Raw genomic sequence first — 24473 nt, forward strand, 5'->3', positions numbered from 1 at the left:
CTGATTTAGTTAGTTTGCCCGATTACAAAGAAATGAGCAGTCTATAATTTTTATGGTACTTTTAGTTTAACAAATAGAGACAGAATATCAACAAAGAAGTCCAGAAAAAACACATTATATAAAGTTATAAATTAATTTGCATTTGATCGAAGGAAATAAGTATTTGAAATAAGTATTTGGTCTTGCCACGGGCAAGACCAAAGAACATTCAAAGGACATCAGGGTAAGAGTTGTAGACCTGCACAAGGCTGGAATGGGCTACAAGACCATCAGCAAGAAGCTTGGTGAGAAGGAGACAACTGTTGGTGCAATTATTAGAAAATGGAAGAAATACAAAATAACCATCAATCGCCCTCGGCCTGGAGCTCCATGCAAGATCTTGCCTCGTGGGGTAAGGATGATCATGAGAAGGGTGAGGGATCAGCCCAGAACTACACGGGAGGAGCTTGGTAATGATCTCAAGGCAGCTGGGACCACAGTCACCAAGAAAACCATTGGTAACACACTACACCGTAACGGATTGAAATCCTGCAGTGCCCGCAAGGTCCCCCTGCTCAAGAAGGCACATGTACAGGCCCATCTGAAGTTTGCCAATGAACACCTAAATGATTCAGAGAAGGCTTGGGAGAAGGTGATGTGGTCAGATGAGACCAAAATTGAACTCTTTGGCATGAATTCGACTCTTCGTGTTTGGAGGGAGAGAAATGCTGAATGCTACAATCCCAAGAACACCATCCCCACCGTCAAACACGGAGGTGGAAACATTATGCTTTGGGGTTGTTTCTCTGCTAAGGGTACAGGACGACTTCACTGCATTGAGGGGCCAATGGACGGGGCCATGTACCATAAGATCTTGGACGATAACCTCCTTCCCTCAGCCAGAGCACTGAGGATGGGTCGTGGATGGGTCTTCCAGCATGACAATGACCCAAAACATACAGCCAAGGCAACAAAGGAGTGGCTCAAGAAGAAGCACACTAAGGTCATGGAGTGGCCTAGCTAGTCTCCAGACCTTAATCCTATAGAAAATGTGTGGAGGGAGCTGAAGCTTCGAGTTGCCAAGCAAAAGCCTTGAAACCTTCAGGATTTGGAGAGGATCTGTAAAGAGGAGTGGACCAAAATCCCTCCTGAGATGTGTGCAAACCTGGTGACCAACTATAAGAAACGTCTGACTTCTGTGCTTGCCAGCAAGGGTTTCTCCACCAAGTACTAAGTCATGTTTTGCTTGGGGATCAAATACTTATTTCCTTTGATCAAATGCAAATGAATTTATAACTTTATATAATGTGTTTTTTCTGGACTTCTTTGTTGATAATCTGTCTCTATTTGTTAAAATAAAAGTACCATAAAAATTATAGACCGCTCATTTCTTTGTAATCGGGCAAACTAACAAAATCAGCAGGGGATCAAATAATTATTTCCCCCACTGTATTTCATCAAGAAATCCTATTTAAATACAGAATCTCTGGACAAGAAAACTGAAATGACGGAATATTTAAACAACTGTCATGACTATAATTCTCAGATTACATTAGTTAACTAATACCCTCTCAGACGATCATGTGCATTGTTAATGCAGACCTGTGTACTTTGATAAATGGCCTTCTTTAGTGGGAGGACTTTCTCCACATGCTCTCTAGTTTGGAGATTATTCCAGGACCATAAAGCAATCCACTTGGCCTTTTCTTATTTAAATTTTAACCTTAGAGAGTATTCATGGCCTTCACTAGTGCATTGCATACAGATTGCCATGTTGAATAAGCACATCAATTGTTTGTATATTAATGTAAATGTTTCAGAACGCCTGGAATACCTGATTAATGCTATGTCTGATTAAATACCAATACAATATACTTTCAATAAATGTTCCACTTGTGCTGCAACTTCAAAGCAAATGTGCACTGCAGTGCTGCCAAGCTAGTGGAATGTTGCTCTTGGCAACAACAACAATAATTCATGTAATTAATTCATGTTAATGAATACCAAAAGCAAACCTCTTCATTATTTTTCACTGACTCAGTGCAAGCCTGCAGCCTATGCTATGACCTTGGATTTGTTCAACCACAATTCTTTTTTTACGAATCGCCTGTAAAATGGACCCTTTTATCTTAAAACCTACAAAGAATGCCTCAGTTATACTGTATTAGTGACTTAATAATGGTTTATTCTCAGCCCACATTAATAGCCCACAGAATCGTCACTTAGCATGAGAGGTTTCATCTCTTTACTCATACATGCTTAGGGAGAAGGTTGTTGTTGTCTTATATAAATACTGCCTGTGTTAGGTTTATCTATGTTCAAGTGGACCATAGGAGCTGGGCACCTGGGGGAGGGAGAGAGCACTGCGGCTGGGTGGTGATTAAGCCTGGAACAGGGCTGGGACACGGTGCCAAGTCTGTCCCAGAGTACCCACCCCCACGTCCGCACTGCCTCCCCTCTCAGCACTGTCTGTACCCACTGTCTGTGTCCCAGTTTCTGCACAGACCTGGGCCACTGCTCACTCTCCCTGCAATATCTATAGCCACATCATTTACTATCCCCATCACAGAGTCCCAGTGCAAAGCCTCCATCACAGTGCTGACATCACATGGCACAGAGACTAAATGCCCCCCCTCCCTCCAAACATACACACACACACACACACACACACACACACACACACACACACACACACACACACACACAAGCACATGCATACTCTGTGTACAGTACATGCAAACTTCCTGTGTTTACCATCCCATTCAGTGTGACTTTCAGACATTCAGTGTTTGCATATGATTTCAGATTAAATGTGGCAATGTACGGTAGTTAGGGACTGCAAAACAGTGTCTGAATTACCAAACAAACAATTAGTATATTTTTACAGAGAGGCTGTTGTTTACAATGATGTCATGCACTGAGTCAGCCAGTATGAGTGTACCCTGACAGACCAAACAGCTCATGCTTACTGGTAGCTGATGCTCTGATCCACAGGAGCCAGCAGCCTCTTAAAGCTACAGTCCACCACTATATCTGTATCAGTGGAGGAAGGGGACCGTCCTACTCAGTGATTTCAGAAAATAAGCGATTTGTGAGACATTTAAAAAGTTATCCTTTTATTTAACTCTATTAAATATATTAACATGTCACCAAATGCCTGATTAAAACACACTGTTTTGCAATGAAGGTCTAGAGTAGTCTCAATAGCACCCTCTTGAGTAGCACCATGGTGTAGAAAGAGGACAGCTATTTTTCGTCCTCCTTTGGCTACATTGACTTCAATACAATACCTAGGAAGCTTGTGGTTCTCAACCCCTTCCATAGACTTACACAGTAATTATGACACGGACGTCCTCCAACCTATCAGAGCTCTTGCAGTATGAACTAACAACTTCCTCATCCAATCAAAGGATCAGAGAATTCATCTAGTACTGGAAGTATAAGCTACAGTTAGCACTGCTATTGCAGTATTGTGCGGACTCAAAGAGCGAGAAAGACAAAAATGTAACACTTTTGAATAAGTGAATTTCTTAATAAAGGAGAAAGAGCAGAGAGAGGGAGAGAGAGAGAGAGAGAGAGAGAGGGGGAGAGAGAGAGAGAGATCAAACAATATTCCTTTGTATTTTTTACCTTCCACGTAGGCTACTTAGCTAATTCAGATAATTTAGCCTACTCCACAATCTGACTCAAACAGAGAGGAATGCTTTTTATTTTAGCTAGCTAGCTACGGCTATCCAACACTGCATCTCCTCCGAATAAAGCTTTCGGTTTAGTTATTTATTGTCACCTGGCCTGTGTAACTGCTAAACTGCTTGTTGCTTTACCTGATTGTAAACATGGATTGGAATTGTAGGTTACGCACATTAGTTATATCTTCTTAGCTATCATTATATGGTGGCAACATAGGCTGTTTAGCTGTTATTGTAGCGGTTATGGTATGGAGATTTAGCTTGGAGAGTTTTAGCTTGGTTTTTGCACCTGGCCACAGACAGCTGTTGTGCACTGAATTCCCCAGGCGAAGGGAAAAGGTGAGAGGAGGAGAGTGCATGGATGCGAGAAGGAATTATACAACAGCAAAGTGATGCTGTATGTGGCTGCTATGAAAGTGAACTGTGCAGGCAGGAATGTGCAAGGCGGTATTGAATGTGTCACTGTCGCCTTGATTACTCCAATGTATCCACACTCTCTTCCTGTGCACCTGCGTTATACATTTTAATTTAGGTTGTAGCAACCTCATGATGGGTATAAGGGGGGCATGCCTGGATGGGTATAAGGGGGGCATGTATGTATATAGCCTAAACCTATCACTGTAACATTGAGCTAGGTGAATGGAATATGAATGAAAGTCATCCAATATGCTATGTAATATGTAATAGAAATAAGGCCATGCTCATTAACAAAATAAAAACATCATAAACGTCCTCCCTAGTTTTGAACAGCACCAGCCACCACTGATATAGCTTCATCATTCTTATGGCTAGTTAATTTATACAAGTTCAAACTAGCAGCATTACCTCCCTTCCACTTCACTGCACCCCCATCACACACACACACACACACACACACACACACACTCCCCCGATTAATCAAATACAATTGTCAGCTGGCACCTTCACAATGGGTTCTCATGACTTCAATTATCATGAGAAATGTCTTCCAAATTGAGTCCATATGTCATGATGTTGTACTTAAAGGATGCCTCCAGTACAACGAAGAGTGGACTAAATTTCATGCATCACTAACTTTTGTACTATTTGCAAAATATTCAAATGTTGCATGCAGGAAAGTTACAGTATTTGAATACTTACTTTTCTGATGGAAACTCTTTTGACATGACTTGAACTCTGCCATGGCCCTCATATTCATATCAGTGTCCTCTCTGACCCGACTCCCCTCCCATCCCTTCCCCTCCACCCCTCAGAGTGAACTCTGCCAGCCTGGGCACAGGCTCAGGCTCCTGGGCCAGTGTTCAGCTGGGGATCTAGGGTAGTGCAGCTCGCCACCACTCCTCAGAATGGAGCTGTTGCCATGACGCCTTCCATTGGGCCACCCAGCTCTTGGCTGCTACCCTTCCTGTGTGACAAAATGGCGGTAAATTATTCAATGGTTAACTGCCCAGGAGGAGGTTGATGAGCTTTTGCAACCGGTAAGGCCACAAGCACTTTCACAGCTCCACATTACACAAAAGGCTACAGTAACAGTCTAATTGTGCTATTGATTAAAGCAGGTAGGAGCGCAGAAGCATAATGAGGCTTATTGAAATCTTTTATCACTGAGCTGCCAAAGACACACTGTGTTGAAAAAATGCATATGGTACCTTTTCTCCTTTTTCCCTTTTGTAAAATGGTGTGTTGGTTGATTGAGAGGACTTTCTGTATGACCCATTCTCTTCCTGTCAGTCTGAGTAATGACCTCACCGCTGCTGCCAAGTCAACCTTCAGATCTCAGATATGGTGGAGAGGGCATCGCAGCCCAGCACACTACACTACACCACACCACCGCTAGGGTTTGAAGGGCTTTGTTTTGAAACCTTACACTGAGTTGGAGTCCAGAATACATGGAAGGAGCTGCCAGGTCTGTCCCCATCCCAACTTGATCTCCTCTCCCTCACCAGGTCACTGTTGTCACTTCCCTGGGAGAGGATATTCCCCTCAGGAGGTGCAGAGAGCAGGGAGCATGTTGACATGTAGCACACTCCCAGGTCTGACAGAAGATCCCTGAGGAAGAGCGTATTGGCATTTAACTGATGAGGATAGTGGACTTCTTTACTCAGATGAAAAGTGCTTCGTATGTTATGGAACTTTGTGAGGAGAGAAGGAGAGAGAGAGAGAGAGAGAGAGAGAGAGAGAGAGAGAGAGAGGGGGATATGTAGGTTGACAGTGTGTGAGTGTGGGCAAGAGTGATTTATACTCCTCTCTTCCTGGCTGAACTCAATATCAGCCTCCTCAGCTCTCTCCTGCATAATCATGCAGTGCTGCTGGTTGCCACGGTTACCAAGCTCCTCATATTAGAAATAAAAAAGGAAACATTTTAGGGTATTCTCTGTTTGCTTCTCTCCCATTTAACTCCTCTTTTATGAAAAGATTGCATTGAGTTATCCACAGGGACTAAGGAGAGAGGATTAACCTGTCTGTTGAATAGTGAATAGAAAGATCAGGAAAGAGCCCAGTCACTGGGAGGGGTTGGACTTATAAAGCCACAAAATATTTTATCAACACACTTAAATGATCATTTATAACACATGTTTAAAACCATTACACCATTATGCTTTATTTTGAATGCTCAAGTATCCCACATAACAGAAACCTCCTTTTCAACCATGTATGTATCCCCTTACTACATATTCGACAATATTCTGAATATATCAAGCATGTCTTGTGGATTTCTTTAATTTCTGCATTATTCTCTGTAATAATGACATCTAGTGGTGGACATGATAATGTTGCAAACCAATGTCCCTTATTCGGAATCAGCAAGTTGGTAATCATTACCAACGATTAGAGGAGTCATTTAGATATGTTGTTCTCATGTTAATCAGTTTTCAAAAACACTTGGTATCAATTTGGTCTTTTTTTTATTCACTCATGTCAACCATTTCCCATGTCAAATGCTGTTGAAGAATCTGTTGGTCACTATAAAATGAGACTGCTTGCACACTCATCAGGGGAGAATCAACACGTATGGAAGTGTGTGGTTGTTGTTTACATCAGCGAAGAGCCAAAGGAGACAAACACAGAAACCACACAGGAAGAGCTGGATGAAATTCCCAAGGATAATTTTTCCACATACACCCCCTCCATCCTGGTGTTTCCCCTTTGGAGGACGTCTGATGAGTGACGTATTTCTCTCAGGCCCAGCTGTGTGGCCCTGTGTGCCCCTCACTGGGATCCAGTCTAAACCTGCTCGGGCACTGGACCGCTAAGAGGCTCAGAGCTCTGACAGGCTAGACTACAGCTACACTGTGACGCCCTCTGGGAGACAATCTGACTATTGCAGGTCACACCCAGGTGGTAGGGGTCAGGCGTAGAGGGTAGGGAGGGTTAAAGCAAGTTCTCCGAAAGCTGCATGGACTTTACTTACTTGGTTTCAGGTCATTGTGTAGCCATATATACGGAGCACACATCCTCCAAACAACTAGCTTTTATGTTAGCTAACATCTGTCAGACTCTTGAAAAAACGATGTCTATAAAATGTTTTAGTTTTTTCTTGTAGAGAGTCAAGTTGTGTTGAAAGCCTCCAGAACCTCACCAGATGGCACAGAGTTGTACTTTGGCTTGATGGTCCTATATTTCTACATGAATTGATATGAACATCTGCGTCAGCAGTGGAACTCTCTCAGCTCTCTTGCCGGCACGTTTCCATGGTGACTGCTGAGTGGGAAGCTGTGGTGGGGCCAACACCTTCAAACTAGAGACACCAGGATTCAGTCTTGACAGGTGTAAGATATAACTGAGCTCACCGTCACAGACATGTGCACAGCTTGCAGCACTCTGTGTGATGTTTACCACTTATTATAGACACATATATTCCTCTGTAGCTGTCATGTCATTCTGATTCATGGTGAATCAGAAGCCACACGTGATGACTTTGTGTAACACAGAGCCCACGTCGCCTCATGGCTGTGATGTGTGCGGTTATTAAAGCATCTTAAGTTGATGGATTCTGTCCAGTGGGATCTTTGCATTAACAAACGCCTCTGAAAATGATACATCATAGAGCCCTGGTGTTCAAAAGCTCTCTTTTCCCCTCAGTCCTTTTTGCTCCCTATGTGTGGCTTTGATGTGTGCATTTGTAGAGCGTTCATAATTAGTTGAGCTAATATCTAATTAGCCATAGGTTTTTTATTTCTTCTTTCATCAGCCCTAACTAGTGACACAAATAGACACCTGGAGGTTAAGTATAGAACTGCATTCTACAATGTGAGCACAAGTACACCCATACACACTCACACCCCGCTCTTGGTGTGGTGTAACTGAAATGACCCACGTAACCCTGTGGTTTCAGTGGAAGGCAGCACCAGGCACCAGGAATGAGCTCTGCAATCCTGAGCTAATGTAGCTGATTCACAGTTTTAGTCAGTTAGAAATGTCCCTTCATGTTTCCAGTGTAATCAACTGTGAGTCAGGTTGCGCGTGTGTACATTATGGAGCTCAGGGGTGATTCAGCATGACTGAACTGGGCGAGACATACCGGAGGCCTGTCAACACTCATCCCTGCTGATCCACCACAATCAATAAACTGGCCTACAGTTACAATAACAGTGCACCCCTTCTCTTCTGTTGAGGTGTCCCAAACCTAACTCTGATCCCATTACTCAGATGTGTTCCGGCTGTTCTTCTGATTAAAAGCTAGTCTTTTATAGTACCTTCACATCAGATCCTGTGTCTGGTGATGTTAGAATGTTGGCAATTCCATTTTTTTTGTAAAAGGGGATGTTGCTGGTGCCGGTGATAGCCTGTTGAGGAGTTACTCATTCAACCTGAGTCAGACTACTCTAGATCTCTCTTAGTTTCTGCTAGTCACCTTTCCTGATATTAATCCAGTCTGGCTCTAAAGGACATACAGTACTTGAATGGTGTATCCAATGTACAGTACAAATACAAACTTGCAATGACAGAGAAAAGTGTCTGTATTAATGGACTCAACACTGCTGTGATTTCAGCAGGCTCTCAAAAATGCAGGATATGTAATATGGGCTGGTTTTCCCAACAGCTGGTCCCAGCCCTTACAACCACACCATGTAACTGTAAACAGATGTGTCGAGGGAGGAAGGAGCGAGAAATGGATATGGAGAAAGGAAGGAAGGACAGTGGAGAGGAAGGGAGTGTGGAGCAAATGAGAGAGAGGAGGGAAGGATGAAAGAAGTAGACAGAGAGAGGGAGCAGGGCAAAGAGTGGGGCTTATAGGCTAGGGCAGGGAGAGGTGAACCTTGACATCACAGCTAACATGCCAAAATAAGCTTCTACAAAAGCCACACCTCACCAATTCTGCAGACTGCAATGCTCTAGTGGGCTGGTGTGGTAAGCACTCTGAAATAACTCCCTAATAAGGATTATTGAGCTAACAAACGACCTTTAGAATCCACATTTTTGTCATTCAATTCAATCAATAGAGCAGAGCTAGCTAGTTACTGACTATGACAGTGTCTCTGCACATTCCAGGCACCAAGGGACAGAGGATGTGGGCAAGAGAGAGCTGGGATGAACTGTAACCCATTTAAAGCCCCTAATCCTTCTTGGTTTCACAGCAAAAATTATTAAATTTTCAGACTATATTTTTTCACACCCCTCTGCAACCTCAGCTCCATGGGGCCATTATTTACCACATTTTGTTTTTATGTGTTTAAGTAATGCTAAAGATGAAGGTTTTTTCTTCTATGGCCTTCTTGGCCTTGCTTATACTTTTTGTAGTTGAGTAAAATTAAACTCAATCTCCCACCACATTTATATTTTCTCTCTAAGGTAATGCATGGCCTCTCTTGTACTGTATGTGAACTATTCACTCCCATCTCCTAACAAATCCAGTCAAGCTCGTTACAGATCTGACCACGTTTAACCCCTGTGCACTTGCCTCTATCCACCATGGTAGGACAGCCTATGTGCCTGTAAAGTAGTCATTCAGTCAGTGAAGCCAGATAAGGGGGGCCAGAAGGGTTGGGAGCCACTGACGTGTGTCAAGGATGAGGGATTGGTGCCAATCATGTACACAGAATCACCCACATCCCATTCATGCTTTTACAGCCCTAAAAGGCAGACAGAGCCTCATTAACGAACATGGCCTGTTCTGAAAAGACCTGCACATGTCCATGGAATGCAATAAGAATGATTGTGGGTTGCAGTTGACTGCAACCCACAGTAGTTACCTCACATACTGTACTGGGGGAGTGAGGGAGAGGTGCACACACACACACACACACACACACACGCACTCCCAAACCACCATGGAACAGAGAGAGGTGGAGCAGATATGGGGGAAGGGGGAGGGCAAAAAGAAGGAGGCGATTGTTGGGGAGTTAGGAAGAATTTATAAAAAGAGGGCCAGAGTGAAAGAAGAACAGAGAGGGAGAAGAACCAAAGGCAAAGTGGATACGATTTCAAAAGTGATTAAGGACAAAAACAACTGGTAATCTGATGTTTTTATACATTATTCATCAATCTAAAAGCATGATTTACATTTACATTTATGGCATTTAGCAGACGTCTTTATCCAAAGCGACTTACAACAAATACATTTGTTTAAGTAAGTGAATCATCTATCCATCGGTCATCATAAGGTAAAGTAATCAATGCTCGGACCAGGGGCCATAGGCAGTCACAATGCTAGAGAAGAAAAATTACTTATTTTCTTTACTTTTCATGATCTGTTCCTTATTCTGTGTCTGTCACTAGAGAAAACATGAATAGGTTTACAGAGCTTTTTGAAATGTATTGATACACATCTAACTCAGGCGTACCACACGTGTTTATGTTGTGTTGAGGCGTCTCTCCTCACAGTTTGTATTAATACCCTGACAAATCTTACGTACAGTATTTTGTGGGGGCTCTGTCTGCTGATTGATTAGTAAGTTCAGTCATCCGTGTCTATTTTTCAAGGGCATCTGTCAGGTAAATGTAGAGTATTTGTACAGAGTCTTGTGGAGATGGTACTGGCAGCTCTCCTGTAACTAGATCCAGCTGACACGGCTGTTCTCTATCACGGGTGTGTATAGCCTCAGACTTGTTGTGCAATAGTCTGGTATTCAGATACCTAAGTGCTCCCAATCTTCAACAAATGTGAAAAAAACTGTGTATACATAACTGGCGTGACCATATTAAGAAATCAAGCAACCAAGTTACTGTTCAGATTTCTACCATTCAGTTAGGGTTAGGGTTAGGGTGTGTTATTCATTGTGTGGTTGAGTCTCCATAGTTTGCAAAACTCTGTGTTTCACATTAGCTCGTTGTTGTTGTTTTTAATCAAATATGATTGTTGTGCCACACAATAACTCCACATTCCGGGAAGTAAACTCCCATATTTCCATATAATATCTCATGCAGGTCCATAAAACTGTATGAAATAATAAATAATTGTTATATTTCTGAGAAATCAGAAAGAGGCTTGCTTGCCACGTGCTTAGGCTATGTCTAATCCAAATGCCTTCAGTGGGATTCATAAAAAGATAATTTGTCAAACACTCTCTAATGGAATGTTACTTTCTGTAATCTCCAGATGCCATGCCAGCCAACAGGGATCCTCCACCTCCCCTTGTAATCCTCTTACTGGCCCTCCTCAGTGGCTACTCCGCCTTCGCTACACCCTCAGAAGTCTCAGGGACAAATCACACAGTGAGGCCGCGAGGACGTGTGTACGACAATTTGGGGCTCAAACCAGATGATTACTACAGTGACTATGAGGACCATGACCCATCAAGTCAACCCAACCCTGGCCCCTCGCAGTACACAGCTCCTAAGATTTGTGACTATGACGTCTGCCTGGAGCTACAGCTCCCCTGTGCCCAGCTAGCAAACTCCAGCGGCTGCCTGTGTCCAGGGATAAGTCTGGGCCTGGAGGCCCCTGCAGCTCCCACCCTCAAGAGACTATCTAAGGAGGGGTCAGAGGTGGTTGTTCGGTGGTGTGCGCCATATTCATTTGTGACCCATTATAGAGTGGTGGTGGATGCACAGGAGCCACTGGAGTTTGCGGAGGGCAAGAGGACTGGTGCTGTAGGGGAGGTGGAGCGGGGGATGAAGGTTTGTGTGGTGGCAGTGAATAATGCAGGAGTAAGCGCCCCTACAGAGTTTTCCTGTATGATTTACAAGCCCCCTGAGGACAGCAATGTGGCCCTCAAAGCAGGGCTGATCGGAGGGGCCCTGGGGTTCCTTCTGCTCCTCTCACTCGCTGTCCTGCTCTGGAGGCTCAGGGCTCGCAGAAAAGCAGATGCAAGGATTTCCACACGGGACACAGATGACACGCTTTGAGAAGACTAAGACTGAGAGATCTCAGTGTAGGAGAGACTGTGTAGGAGAGACTGTGTAGGAGAGACTGTGTAGGAGAGACTGTGAGACTGCTCCAAGAGAATGTATATTGATCTTATGTATGTGCTTTATTCACAATAATTACAAGAAAAATATGTTTGTGTTTACGGTAGAACTGGCACAAATGGTGCTGTTGCTACTTCGCAGTCCAACCAAGGCGCATGAATGTTTGTGTATGGTAGACAGAGAGAGAGAGGGAGAGGACAGGTCAGGCTTGTTAGCTCTAACTTCAGGCCTGCACACATGTGGACTATCCAAAAGTGCTAGTCTTGCCTAGAACCCTGGTAAACCAGGCTAGAGTAGAGCTATCTCTCTCTGGACAGATAAATATCTCAATTCAATCAATTACTCAACTTATTTTCATAACTTAAACTGGGTACATTGTATGATGATAAAACAGCTGCAGCAGTAGTAGGTGAATCGAGAGCAGTGGAAAACATACTGAAATTCATCAACATTTAGAAAAAAGTTATTACTGTTTGTTTTCTTGCTCATCATCAAATACAGTGTGTGTGAGATGTGAGAGAAGATATAGTTAAGTAACTGTTAAACCAAAAAGGGTTAGGGTTATTGTACTCTAACAGTACAATAGTACAACAATAAGAGTACAAACATATAGTGAGCTATATGTTTTTCCCAATACAACAATGCTGTACAGGTATTAGCTTTTTATAATAAAAAAACTAAAACATTATTGAATGAGTTTGTGAGACAATGCCCGGGAAACAACATCAGCCCTCGCCCCACCCCTGGTCAAGTCTCAACCCTGCACTAGTCAAGCCTCACCCCTCCTCCTCAACCCTCACCCCTGCATTGGTCAGGGGTGATACCTCACCAATGCAGGTTTAGTTTGGTTGGTTAGATGGATGGATGAATGGTTGGCTGGTCTGTTGGTTGGTTGGATAGATGAATTGATAGATGATAGATCGTTAGATAGACAGACAGACAGACAGATAGATAGATAGATAGATAGAGGCAGTTCAGTGGAGTGGGTAGAGGGTTGGTTGGTTGAGTGGTTAGAGTGGCTTTAGTGGGGTAGAACCAGCAGCAAAGCTTCTTAGCATTCTAAGAATGTGTTCTGTAGGTCTCCTGTTTTTTTTATTCAAGAGTTGTGAAAGTTTCATAGCAGTTGCAGTAACAATGGGGCTCTCAGAATGTTGGCCTAAATCAACATTCCACCATGTTAAAAGATAGGAGTTTTTGAGTTACAAAAAAAATGAGTTTGAAAATATATAAATGTAAGCAACTCAAGTTAGACCTCTCTGCACGTTTTAAAGTTTGATTGGTGTGAATAGCTTAACAGCTGGAGGAGGAGTAGCATACCGAAAAATCGAAAGAATTGGAATAATAAGAGAATCATATTATTATTTTATTTTTTTAAAGTTCCAGAAGAAACTTCGTGGGCTTGCAAAGTGGTCATTTTGGTAGTGGAAAAGGTTTAAAGATGTTTCGGGAGGATTTAGTTCATCCTTGTCTCTGGCCCACACTCCAGCACAGTAGGTGGCACCAATGCACCAATGTAGATGTAGATGCACCAATAACGTTGGATGGGCAACCGCTATAAAACCCCACTGAATAAGAATAAATAAAACGCACACCTTGAGGGAAGGACAGGAGAACCGAGAACCGACAAGAGAACCGCACACAGAACAGCCCAGTAAACGTTTGACGGACAGTGGATATGGAGATATATTACTGCCAATATTATTGTAAATAATAAGAGTACAACTCACAAATGTGTACCATGACCCATAAACAAAAAACACAAACACAAATATAATTTCGTATCTACACACAAACACCTCTTGTGTGAATAAAAACGAAAGCAGTAACAAACATCTTTCCAAAGATATGAATAAAAAGCATTGCTTGGTGTGGGTATCCAATCATTTCAATAGAACACGTTGGCATTAGAACTCTCGAATCAAATACAAAACAAGTGTACAGTAAACATGTTGTCCCCCACGAATGATGTAGCGCCTCTGAATTGGTGACAATTATTCAAACGTATGACCGAAAAGTTACTGGAATGTGTAGTGCTTATTTGATTTATCAGTGTTGCTTCTTATAGCCAATTGCGTTTATTTTAAGCCTGTAAACATGTTATTACTAAAGTAGAAGTTTCAGAACACATGATGTCACAGTGTAGAAAAGTTGACCGTGCTGTGTGGGTGTGGGTGGGTGTGGTTCGTGCGCCTGTGACTTTGCGTAATATAGCCTAAATCTTGAAGGGGTATTTTCCTTTGGTTGTCCTGCACACAAGCATGCACGTAATTTCCAATATTCCCATTTAACATCAGAAAGCTTAGTTCGTCGACACAAGCCCTCAAAATGTGATTATAGGGGACGGAATCAGAATCAACAACTCTATTAAGCCTTTACTGGACGTGGGAGCTCTCAGCCTTGTAATGTTGGATTTACATAGTTTTTTGATGGTTGTTGATTAGTCTATTAGTTTATTAGACCTCATGTGATGGTTATTTTTCAACGTTGACTGGTTGTCATTTAATGCTCATCATCTAAAGTTGCTACATGATTGCACACTGGTTAAACATTTAAGTTGTCTTAACATTGGCCGCTGATGGTCAGCATCAGACCATCTTACAGCTGAAAATAACAACAACAAAAATATGTCATCCCAACAATTGATTGACAGTTGATTGCATGGCAAATAAAGCATTGTTTGTTTTTTGTGTTTAACCTGTATGCTGTTTCTTCGACAGTTCTTGTCACACATCACTAACCATCACTGGGTGTGGTAAAAATCAGTTCCTGTGGTGAATACCAGGCCTGATTAGCCTGTTTCCCAGCATAGTTGTCAAATGTTGGTGGGGTATAATTATGTTCTATTACATACTGAGCATGTGTTCATTCTAAACTATTACAACAATAACCTTTTCTTCTTATAAATGTTCAAAATGTCAATATATTCTCTGTGTTACGGAATATCTTTATAGTATTTATAAACTTTTTTCTAAAAAGTTGATCATTTCTCTGCAAAATCTGAACCTCATGTAACCTTGTCACAATGTTGTGTGATGACCATCAAATGCTGATGATTTTCAGGAAACTTGTATTTTTCAACCCATAATAAACAATGTAACAATGTTGGAACTATAAACTAACATGGTATGATGGTGTTACCACATTCTACTGTGCAACGTTTGGTTTTAACGTTGTCCCAGTTATTTTCCATTGTCTCTCTATGGTTATACAAGACAGTGAATCAACATCCTTTTACGTAACTTTGCTACTTTACTTACTTTACGTGACTTTGCAATATTTGGATTTAGTCATTGCTGCACCTTACCATTTTCGTTCATGGTGACATTAGTCATTCACTGACCTAATTGGAAAAGTGACGTCAGATATAGCTAGGAGAAATTCTCCAGAAAATGTGATGAAAAAGCACCACGTCACACTTCAGTGCTCTATATCTGTGTGAAATGTCATTCGTCACGGCATGGGGGAAATTGTTTGAATAGGAACTAACAAAATAGAATGTATTGCCCAATGTGACTAATGTGGGCGTTTAATAAGGCTTGGAGCGAGGGGCCGCTGTGTGGGGAGTTATGTAGTGCTGGATACGGTGAGAGGGTTGAGTAGTAGTACATCTCTGGCCTTCTCTCCCCCCTATTCTATTATTTCCACAAAAATATGATGCCACTACCTTTATCTTTGCTATTTGTTAGAGCTTCATGGTGGGGAACTGTAAGATTTGAACTAAGTTATCAACATGTATTTGAACATTTGAATTGTAATTGAAGTACACTAGACAAAATAAATTGAAGACAGGTGACATAAGTGTTACAAATAATAACTGTAGTTTAACTTTAAATGTTTGCTTTTTGAGTGTTTTAGAGCATGTTTTGGCGTGTTACCTACTCAACATGTGCTTAGATTTTTCAGTGTAGGCCTACTGTAGGCTATTGTCATTTCTAGAGTATGTTAAGTTTTTAACGTTATATTATGGTGCAGCATCCATTGAAGATGTGGTGTTTTGTTAATTTAACAAGATTGTCTGAGACGATAAGCACATGTCGGATCAGAAGAGGACAAGACAAGGATCAAAGTTGACATATTCTCCCATAGACCGTTGCTTTGCTGACTTCGTTATGATTACGGTAGGCCGGCTGCCCGCTGCTGACTAAATGCAGTATGCCACGTCAACCACTGAGGGGCAGCAAACTTCATAAGAATTGGGCTACATAGGTTTGAAGCTTTACATTGTTATTCTACAAATAATGAAATACATGGAAAAACTTACACGAGTATTACAACCTGCTTTTGAAGTTGCGTTTGGTTTATAATCAGTAGGCCTCATTCATTGAAATGACATCAAATAGTAGAAACTGAAAGTGTTCGTTATATGTTCATGTGGTTTTATTTTCTGTTCCCCAAAACACTTTGGAACGGTTGATGTGTAAGTGCCTGCTGAGTTTATGTGTGTCCGACAACATTAATCGAAATAGTATGTGGCCTGGGGTGTTCCAGTGGACTAGCACCATGGCCAACAGTGCACAGGTATGCCCATGCTATTTTGTTAATATTTTGCTATTTTGTAAATTTCAATTCTTGCTATTTGTTTCTTTTATGTCCATGCACCAACCTCACCAAGTCAATTTCCTGTATGTGCAAATATACTTGGACAAATAAAATAATTCTGATGTCGGCATCGGTTCGAATCGGGCCCATGTTCTGCTGACATGCCCTCTCCTCCTTACTTTCCTGTCTCTATCCAATAAAGAACCAAATATAAGCGTAGGACTGCCTCACTCAAAAAAGGGCTAGCAGATGAACCAACTGTAGCTTTTGGGATTGTATGATGGCTCGTCTGTCGGACGGGTCAAGTTCCATACCCGCCGCTGGACCCTTTGCCTATCTCATATTATTTTAATGGAGAGAGAGTAGCTGCAGCAGGCAACATGGTTAAAGTCCTAATAACTCTATCAACATATTTCTTCTATATATACCTTATCGTATATCTTCGAATCCGAGAGCAGCATATTATTATTTAGTCTCTTCGCTGAAGGACAAGGAGCTAGGAGAAGGAGCCGCAGAAAAGTTGCAATAGACTGCGCATTGTGCGAGACGTCATTGGTGTGCGACAGTTTACCGCCCTCTGATGGACAGCCAGCGATAGCAGGAAAGAGCGACCACACAGTACCTAGATTGGGAGTTTTCTCTTCAACTCCCGATGCACATTAACTATATTGAGCACCAACAATTATTTGCTGCTTGAGTTATGCGTAAAGTTGTCAACAACTACAAGGCTAAGTAAGTAGGAGACTGTTAGTAGCTAGCTATATTGGATTTACTAAGCGCTAACTAGCTAGCTAGCTAGCTAGCTAGCTGGCAAGCTTTCGTGTTAAACGGACGCGAATCACAACGTTATTTAAGACATAACGACACATCATTGGATTTGCTTTCTATAACTACTAATAAATCACATCATCTTGACTTGTCAAGAACGTATACCTATTCTTGACAGGCGCAAGCTGACCACTGCAGTTTAGCGATGACTTCTAGGCGGACTAACAATTGTAGTGGCTTGGATACTTCAAGCAGCACAATCAGTGGTGCCGATCGTAAACAAAGTCCTGGCTCTAACTCTTGTTTCGATCGCAAAGTAGAGAAAATTGGGTATGGATATCCCATAGCAACCCAGGGCAATATGACAGTATCTTCACTGAAGACACGTCTGGCCCCAACCTTTCAAACCACGTTATCGGCCGCAGTGGATACCCTGTTGGGCGAGGTAGTACTTGTTTTGAACGAGACCCAGCAAGAGTTGGTTAACAAAGAGCAAGAGAACGAAAGACTCAAAGTGCGTCTCGAAGTGTCAGAGAGGGAATTGAGGACGTTGCAGGAATGTCTTTGCAGCGCACAAAAATTAATAGACCAGCTGCAAGTCCCTTTCTCGGGTACACAGACCATTGGTCAATCAGTTTTCGCCCCTTCTCTGCCGTCTATGAGTTCTGTAAATACAAGTATGGACAGGGATCGTCAAAGTCCCCGAAATGTGAACAGTCCTGGCGCCCGTTGTGTCTCAGGGGTTGATCTAGAGCTTGGTAGCTCTCTCGGCGAGTCTCTTCATGGGTTTGACTCGAGGGAGGACTTCAAAATGTGTCAGCTTTCAATCCAACCAGATGGCTCTGTGACAAATAATTCTCTGGACTCTTATGCCACCAACACACCTAACATCTGCACAGACTCTACCAAGCCAGGTAATGGATCAATTATGTCAAACTCTTCGGTTTGTTGCAAGGAATCACCTATTTAGAGTACTTTGTAAATACTACTTAATTATTCATGGCATTCAATTGAAGTCTGACTATCATTCATCATGTTTCTGTCCTTTCATTTACACAGAAGAGAGGAGGCCTCAGCAGGGGGCAGGTGGAGGACAGAGGTTTGAGATCAAAGAGGAGCAGGGGCCTGGTCCAGTGCAAGGTCCAGGGCAGGCCTGCAGGAGAGGGCCAGGAGGGCGGAGCGACAGGCGAGCTGGTGACACTGAGCAGTCTGCCCAGAGTGTGGGTGAGCTTGGTTACATCCATGTGGTGGAGGAGGATGCCTCATCACGCTCCCTCGGCTACCCTCTCCGCCACCCAAGATCCATGCGGCCACGTGCTGGTGCCCCAGCACAGGGGGGGCTGGAAGGACAGAAAGTAGTGGCTAGGTCCCCCGGAGCTGCAGGGAGTGACAACGTGTCCCCAAGGAGGGCAGTGGAATCAGCAGGACCGTCAACTTCTGACTCAGCAGTGGACCCCAATGGGGATCGCCCCCACCTCTGTCTGGAGTGTGGGAAGACCTTCCGCCTGATCTCCAGCTTAAAGAAGCACATCCGCATTCACACAGGAGAGAAGCCTTACCCATGTGGAGTATGTGGCCGCCGCTTTCGTGAGTCAGGAGCCCTGAAAACCCACCTTCGGATTCACACAGGTGAGAAGCCCTACTCCTGCTCTGAATGTGGCACCAGCTTCCGCCATCTAGACGGCCTGCGCAAGCACCGGCGTACCCACACTGGTGAGAAGCCCTATGTGTGTGCCATCTGTGGCAAACGTCTGAGTCGGCTGCAACACCTGAAGCACCACCAACGCATCCACACCGGAGAGAGGCCCTGCTCCTGCCCCTTCTGCAACCGCAGCTTCAAGGAGCCGGCGGCACTGCGCAAGCACGTCCGCACACACCGGGATGAGCCTGGCCACATGGATGCAGCCATGGGTACTGTAGATGATATTGACCCAGACGCCATGGATGATATCGACAACCTTCACCCTGCTGCGCCCTCCCCTCAGATGAGGTTTGGGGAGTGGGGGGCTGAGGGGGAGGACGGGTCTGTGGTGGACTGTGTGTAGGATTGGCTAGGGAGCTAGCTGTGATCATCCTTTTGTCCACTGTCTACTCTGTTGTAGATTGAGCGTTGAGAGTCTATTCCATTGCTGTACTGTGTGAGGAAGTCTCCATTCCATCCTTTTGTCTAAAGAGACAGGCTATCTATACTGTATATATCCACAGCCTTGGGAGTGTTGCTCAGTAACCAGAGTAGCCTATTCTTTTCAGAGACACGTAATGTGCCTGACCTTCTGACATCCCTTTGTGCTTTATAATCTTATAAATGTGAAAGTAGATTTTAGACTATAAAATGTACACCCTGTATCATGTCCCCCTCCAGTTCCTGTTAGTAGTCTCCACTCTTACAACTCAAACAACCTACTATATCAGCCACGTTTGTTAAAACAGTCATCCCTTTTGGTGCTCATCAAGTGTATGTGGAGATGGAATGGAGTTATGCAACCATGTCCAAAGACTATTTTATGACAATGTAACAGTTGCTTTGCAACTATTAATTCTATGTCATGTAAATACCAGTATGTAATAATCACATGCATTTGTTCTATCTCTTCCTTGTATTCGGCAGTTCAGACAGAATAGTGAAAGCATCTCCATCTGAAATTAGTCCTCTCTGACCATGGTGCAGCAGAGCACAGTTTCAGTCTCAGCCTTTTTAGCGATCAGGCTCTGTGTGTATGGTCCTCATATGATAACAAAGGAGAACCTTGTAAGCTATACTGGACCTCATGCAATTATTGAAACATTTACATTCACCATTTTACACCCATGTCAATGGGTTGATAATACTGAAAATATACTTCAATGCATAACTGGAGGTTAATCCAGTCTTTTTGTGGGTTCTCCGGACCCAAGGTAACAGGGTCATGTTCCTCGTTCTGTGGTTAATTTTTGCACGTCGATTTGAAATAAAGAAAATGTCCTTCCTGCTAAAAATTTGCTATGACTGGCTTGACCCCTGTGTTTAAAATGTCTTTCTTATCCATACCATGCATCCTGTTCCTTATGTTATATTATTAAAGGGCTTTTGTCAACACTGTCCTGTCAATCATTTGTAGTTGATTCATGTGATCAGGAACAGAACATTTCATGATCTTAACTGGAGCTCAGCTCAGGCATATTAAAAGTAAGACGTTCCTCGTTAACAGAGAGAGGGTTGTAAACAGTGTCCTCTGTGGTCTCTCTGGTGTGGTCAGACTGGTGTTATGGTGATAGCCATGTGCCTGTGATCCACTCATTTTCCACACAAGTAACCAGGGCAGTGACCCAGACCCTCCCAGACGGAGCTGGCACTGTAGACACACCCTCGCCCACAGACTACTCACAAACTAGTGATGTGACTCAAGGCCCTCCCACCCCATTTATTGATTATAATGACAGTCTCATGCACACAGCATTTTCCATTATAAGGCCCTCATATAATGTTGACACAGTTCTAGAATGGGAAACAGGATATGACTGGAGAAGCAATGTTTTGAACATGGAAAACCAGTAGCACACAAAGGTTAGAAATAGATATAAACATTGCCAACCACAGCCTGACACTTCCACCCTCTGACATACGCACGGGATGGTCACAAGCACGGCACACCAGTCTCCTCTGCTCTTGTTTGCTTAGTCCCACTGAAATGCCAGTGCTGACCTCAGTGATGTCTATGGACCCACAGACTCCACCCTCACAGACTTACCCTGCCCTGTCTGACACACTGCTACCAATCTCACCAGTCTGGGATTCTGTCTTTAACTGCTATCCCACGCAGGGATACTCTTTGATGGAATGTGAATATGGGTTGCATATTGTAGTAGCAGCAAGTACAGTTGGCCTACTTGCTCTGCTGACAGTACTAACTGAAGTTTTTACATACAAAAGGGGTACTCACACAGGGAGGGTCTGCTTTTCAAGAATTATTTGAGTGTATCTTAGCCATGATGAGATCAAACATTTGACATCACACACATCATGTACAGTTGAAGTCGGATATTTACACTTAGGTTGAAGTCATTCAAACTCATTTTTTAGCCACTCCACCAATTTCATTTAGTTTTTAAGTTGGTTAGGACGTGCATGACACAAGTAATTTTTCCAACAATTGTTTACAGACAGATTATTTCACTTAAAATTCACTATATCACAATTCCAGTGTGTCAGAAATTTACATACACTAAGTTGACTGTGCCTTTAAACAGCTTGGAAAATTCCAGAAAGTGATGTCATGGCTTTAGAATCTTCTGATAGGCTAATTGACATCATTTGAGTCAATTGGAGGTGTACCTGTGGATGTATTTTAAGGCCTACCTTCAAACTCAGTGCCTCTTTGCTTGACATTATGGGGAAATCAAAAGAAATCAGCCAAGACCTCAGAAAATTGTGGACCTCCACAAGTCTGGTTCATCCTTGGGAGCAATTTCCAAACGCCTGAAGGTACCACGTTCACCTGTACAAACAATAGTACGCAAGTATAAACACCATGGGACCACGCAGCCGTCATACTGCTCAGGAAGGAGATGCGTTCTGTCTCTTAGAGATGAACGTACTTTGGTGCGAAAAGTGCAAATCAATCCCAGAACAACAGCAAAGGACCTTGTGAAGATGCTGGAGGAAACAGGTACAAAAGTATCTATATCCACAGTAAAATGAGTCCTATATCGACATAACCTGAAAGGCCGCTCAGCAAGGAAGAAGCCACTGCTCCTAAACCGCCATAAAAAAGCTAGACTACGGTTTGCTACTGCACATGGAGACAAAGATCTTACTTTTTGGAGAAATGTCCTCTGGTTTGATGAAACAAAAATTGAATTGTTTGGCCAGCCATAATGACCATCGTTATGTTTGGAGGAAAAAAGGGGAAGCTTGCAAGCCGAAGTACACCATCCCAACCCTGAAGGACGGGGGTGGCAGCATCATGTTGTGGGGGTGCTTTGCTGTAGGACGGACTGGTGCACTTCACAAAATAGATGGCATCATGAGGAAGGAAAATAATGTGCATATATTGAAGCAACATCTCAAGACATCAGCCAGGAAGTTAAAGCTTGGTCACAAATGGGTCTTCCAAATGGACAATGACCCCAAGCATACTTCCAAAGTTGTGGCAAAATGGCTTAAGGACAACAAAGTCAAGGTATTGGACCAGGGCCGTCTAAAGGCATAGGCCATATAGGGCGTCACATTCTAGTGCGCGCTGGTCGCCCTTAAAGGAAAAAAAAAAGAAAAAGAAATCACTGGTGGGCGCCCTTCCTCATTTTCTGCCTTGAGGTAACAAATGAACAAATAAAGAAAGAAAGAAAGAAATACACTTTGTCTTATTTTTGTCTTGAAACCATTGTGGTGTCTGATGTTTGTTGTCCATATTTTTTACTGTAGAATGAGTGGGTGGTGATGAGGCAGTACTGGTGGTGGTGGTGGTGGGGGCATGGGGCACCAAATCCTAATCTCGCCTAGGGCACCAAAATGGCTAGAGCCAGCCCTGTATTGGACCATTGGCCATCACAAAGCCCTGACCTCAATCCTATAGAAAGTTTGTGGGCAGAACTGAAAAAGTGTGTGCGAGCTAGGAGGCCTACAAACCTGACTCAGTTTCACAAGTTCTGTCAGGTGGAATGGGCCAAAATTCCACCAACTTATTGTGGGAAGCTTGTGGAAGGCTACCCAAAACATTTGACCCAAGTTAAACAATTTAAAGGCAATGCTACCAAATACTAACTAAGTGTATGTAAACTTCTGACCCACTGGGAATGTGATGAAATAAATAAATAATTCCCTCTGCTATTATTCTGACATTTCACATTCTTAAAATAAAGTAGTGATCCGAACTGACCTAAGACAGAATGTTTACTTCAACTGTATCTTCTGTCCCCTATTCTCTGAGATGTATGCAGCTGTTGTACCCACAGGGTTGACTTCTTCTTTTCTCATCCATCTAGTCCATGAGTCTTTTCCCAAAACATTTGAAAAGCAGTGCTGGGTCCTGAGTGTATTAGTTTAGCTGGGTCAGGGAGGCACTGCACAACAGCTGTGTGGATACTAGTTTATGTGTTTGAGGTGTGAGTGAATGTGCTTGAGTATGTGTTTTTATGTGTGTTAACTTGCAGCTTGACTGTGTTCTATTTTTTTGTGTGCCTGCTGTGTGTGTGTGTTTGTTTGATTGTGAGTTTGCCTGCGTGTTTTGTGCAAGTGTGTGTCTTGGCGGTGGATGTCGCTGTGAGGGAGAGGGGCAGAGGCAGAGAAATGTGAGAGCAGCCTGTGAACTCTCTCCAAGCCCATGCAGTCATTTCCTTAGCGACTGAAAGCAAACATTCTCACTTTTCAGAGAGGAAGTGACTCAACCCTCTCTCTAACTCACTTTCTCCTCCTGGCCAATCACGTGACCCCTGTTGGATGAGATTCTTGACCCCAATGGTACACCTTTCACTGATTAATTGTGAGGTTTGGCTGATCCACAGGGGTGTGTGGTCTTTTCTGGGAAAGTATAGTTGGCATGCTAATGCCCTTCGGTATCCCCATTGTAATACTCTTTTATTGATTTGAATGTCATCACGCTATAAGTGTAGTGTTACACAATTTTAACACTTTGTCACTGAATTCAATGAAGATCTGCTGCTGAAGCGTTGCATATATATCTGGTACTCTGTCCTATGCAGTCATTGTAGGGTACAGTATTTCACATCTGGACTAATGATGATGAGATTCATTGTTTGTTCAGAAGATGGGAGATTAATTGAACTCATGTTGATCACTTTTGAATGGAGTTTTGCCAATGTAGCCTATAGTGACACCTTACACATTTTCTTCCCACCATAGCCGATCCTTATGCCTGATGTCCTGACCTTCATAGATTGGAGAGCTGTTGCGCACTGTTGACATTTGTCACACGTTTTGATTAGAAGGAGTATTGGACTTGTACGGCATAGTATCTGTGGTGTTTTTCAGAGCGACATGCACAGCTGAGCCGTTATCGTTCGCTGGAATGGATGGGGGTATGGGTGTTAGGAGAAATAACCAACAACGAAACCACTTTCAGCTTAGCTCCTGCGCTGCCTGGCCCGCTGCCAGCTCTCTCTGGAGAGGATTGGCTCCCTTTCCCTCTCTCCTCCCTTCTTTCCCAAACGCAGATACGCACACACCAACCA

General features: G+C 43.2%; 2 protein-coding genes across 2 annotated transcripts; both read left to right on the forward strand.

Moving 5' to 3' along the window:
- The first annotated feature begins 10027 nt into the window (after positions 1-10027).
- On the forward strand, positions 10028-14796 carry LOC310801148 (LRRN4 C-terminal-like protein). The gene is made up of 2 exons (XM_083665142.1): positions 10028-10101; positions 11188-14796. Exon 2 carries the CDS (start codon positions 11193-11195, stop codon positions 11934-11936), a length of 744 nt encoding a protein of 247 aa, XP_083521268.1. The 5' UTR covers positions 10028-10101; positions 11188-11192; the 3' UTR covers positions 11937-14796.
- Positions 14797-17128: 2332 nt separating this feature from the next.
- On the forward strand, positions 17129-20365 carry LOC310817751 (uncharacterized protein). Its single transcript, XM_083688450.1, has 2 exons — positions 17129-18220; positions 18366-20365. Exons 1-2 carry the CDS (start codon positions 17512-17514, stop codon positions 19349-19351), a joined length of 1695 nt encoding a protein of 564 aa, XP_083544576.1. The 5' UTR covers positions 17129-17511; the 3' UTR covers positions 19352-20365.
- The last annotated feature ends 4108 nt before the right edge of the window (positions 20366-24473 follow it).

The sequence above is a fragment of the Argentina silus genome (genome assembly GCF_951799395.1).
Source record: "Argentina silus genome assembly, chromosome: 2".
Taxonomy (NCBI): Eukaryota; Metazoa; Chordata; class Actinopteri; order Argentiniformes; family Argentinidae; genus Argentina; species Argentina silus.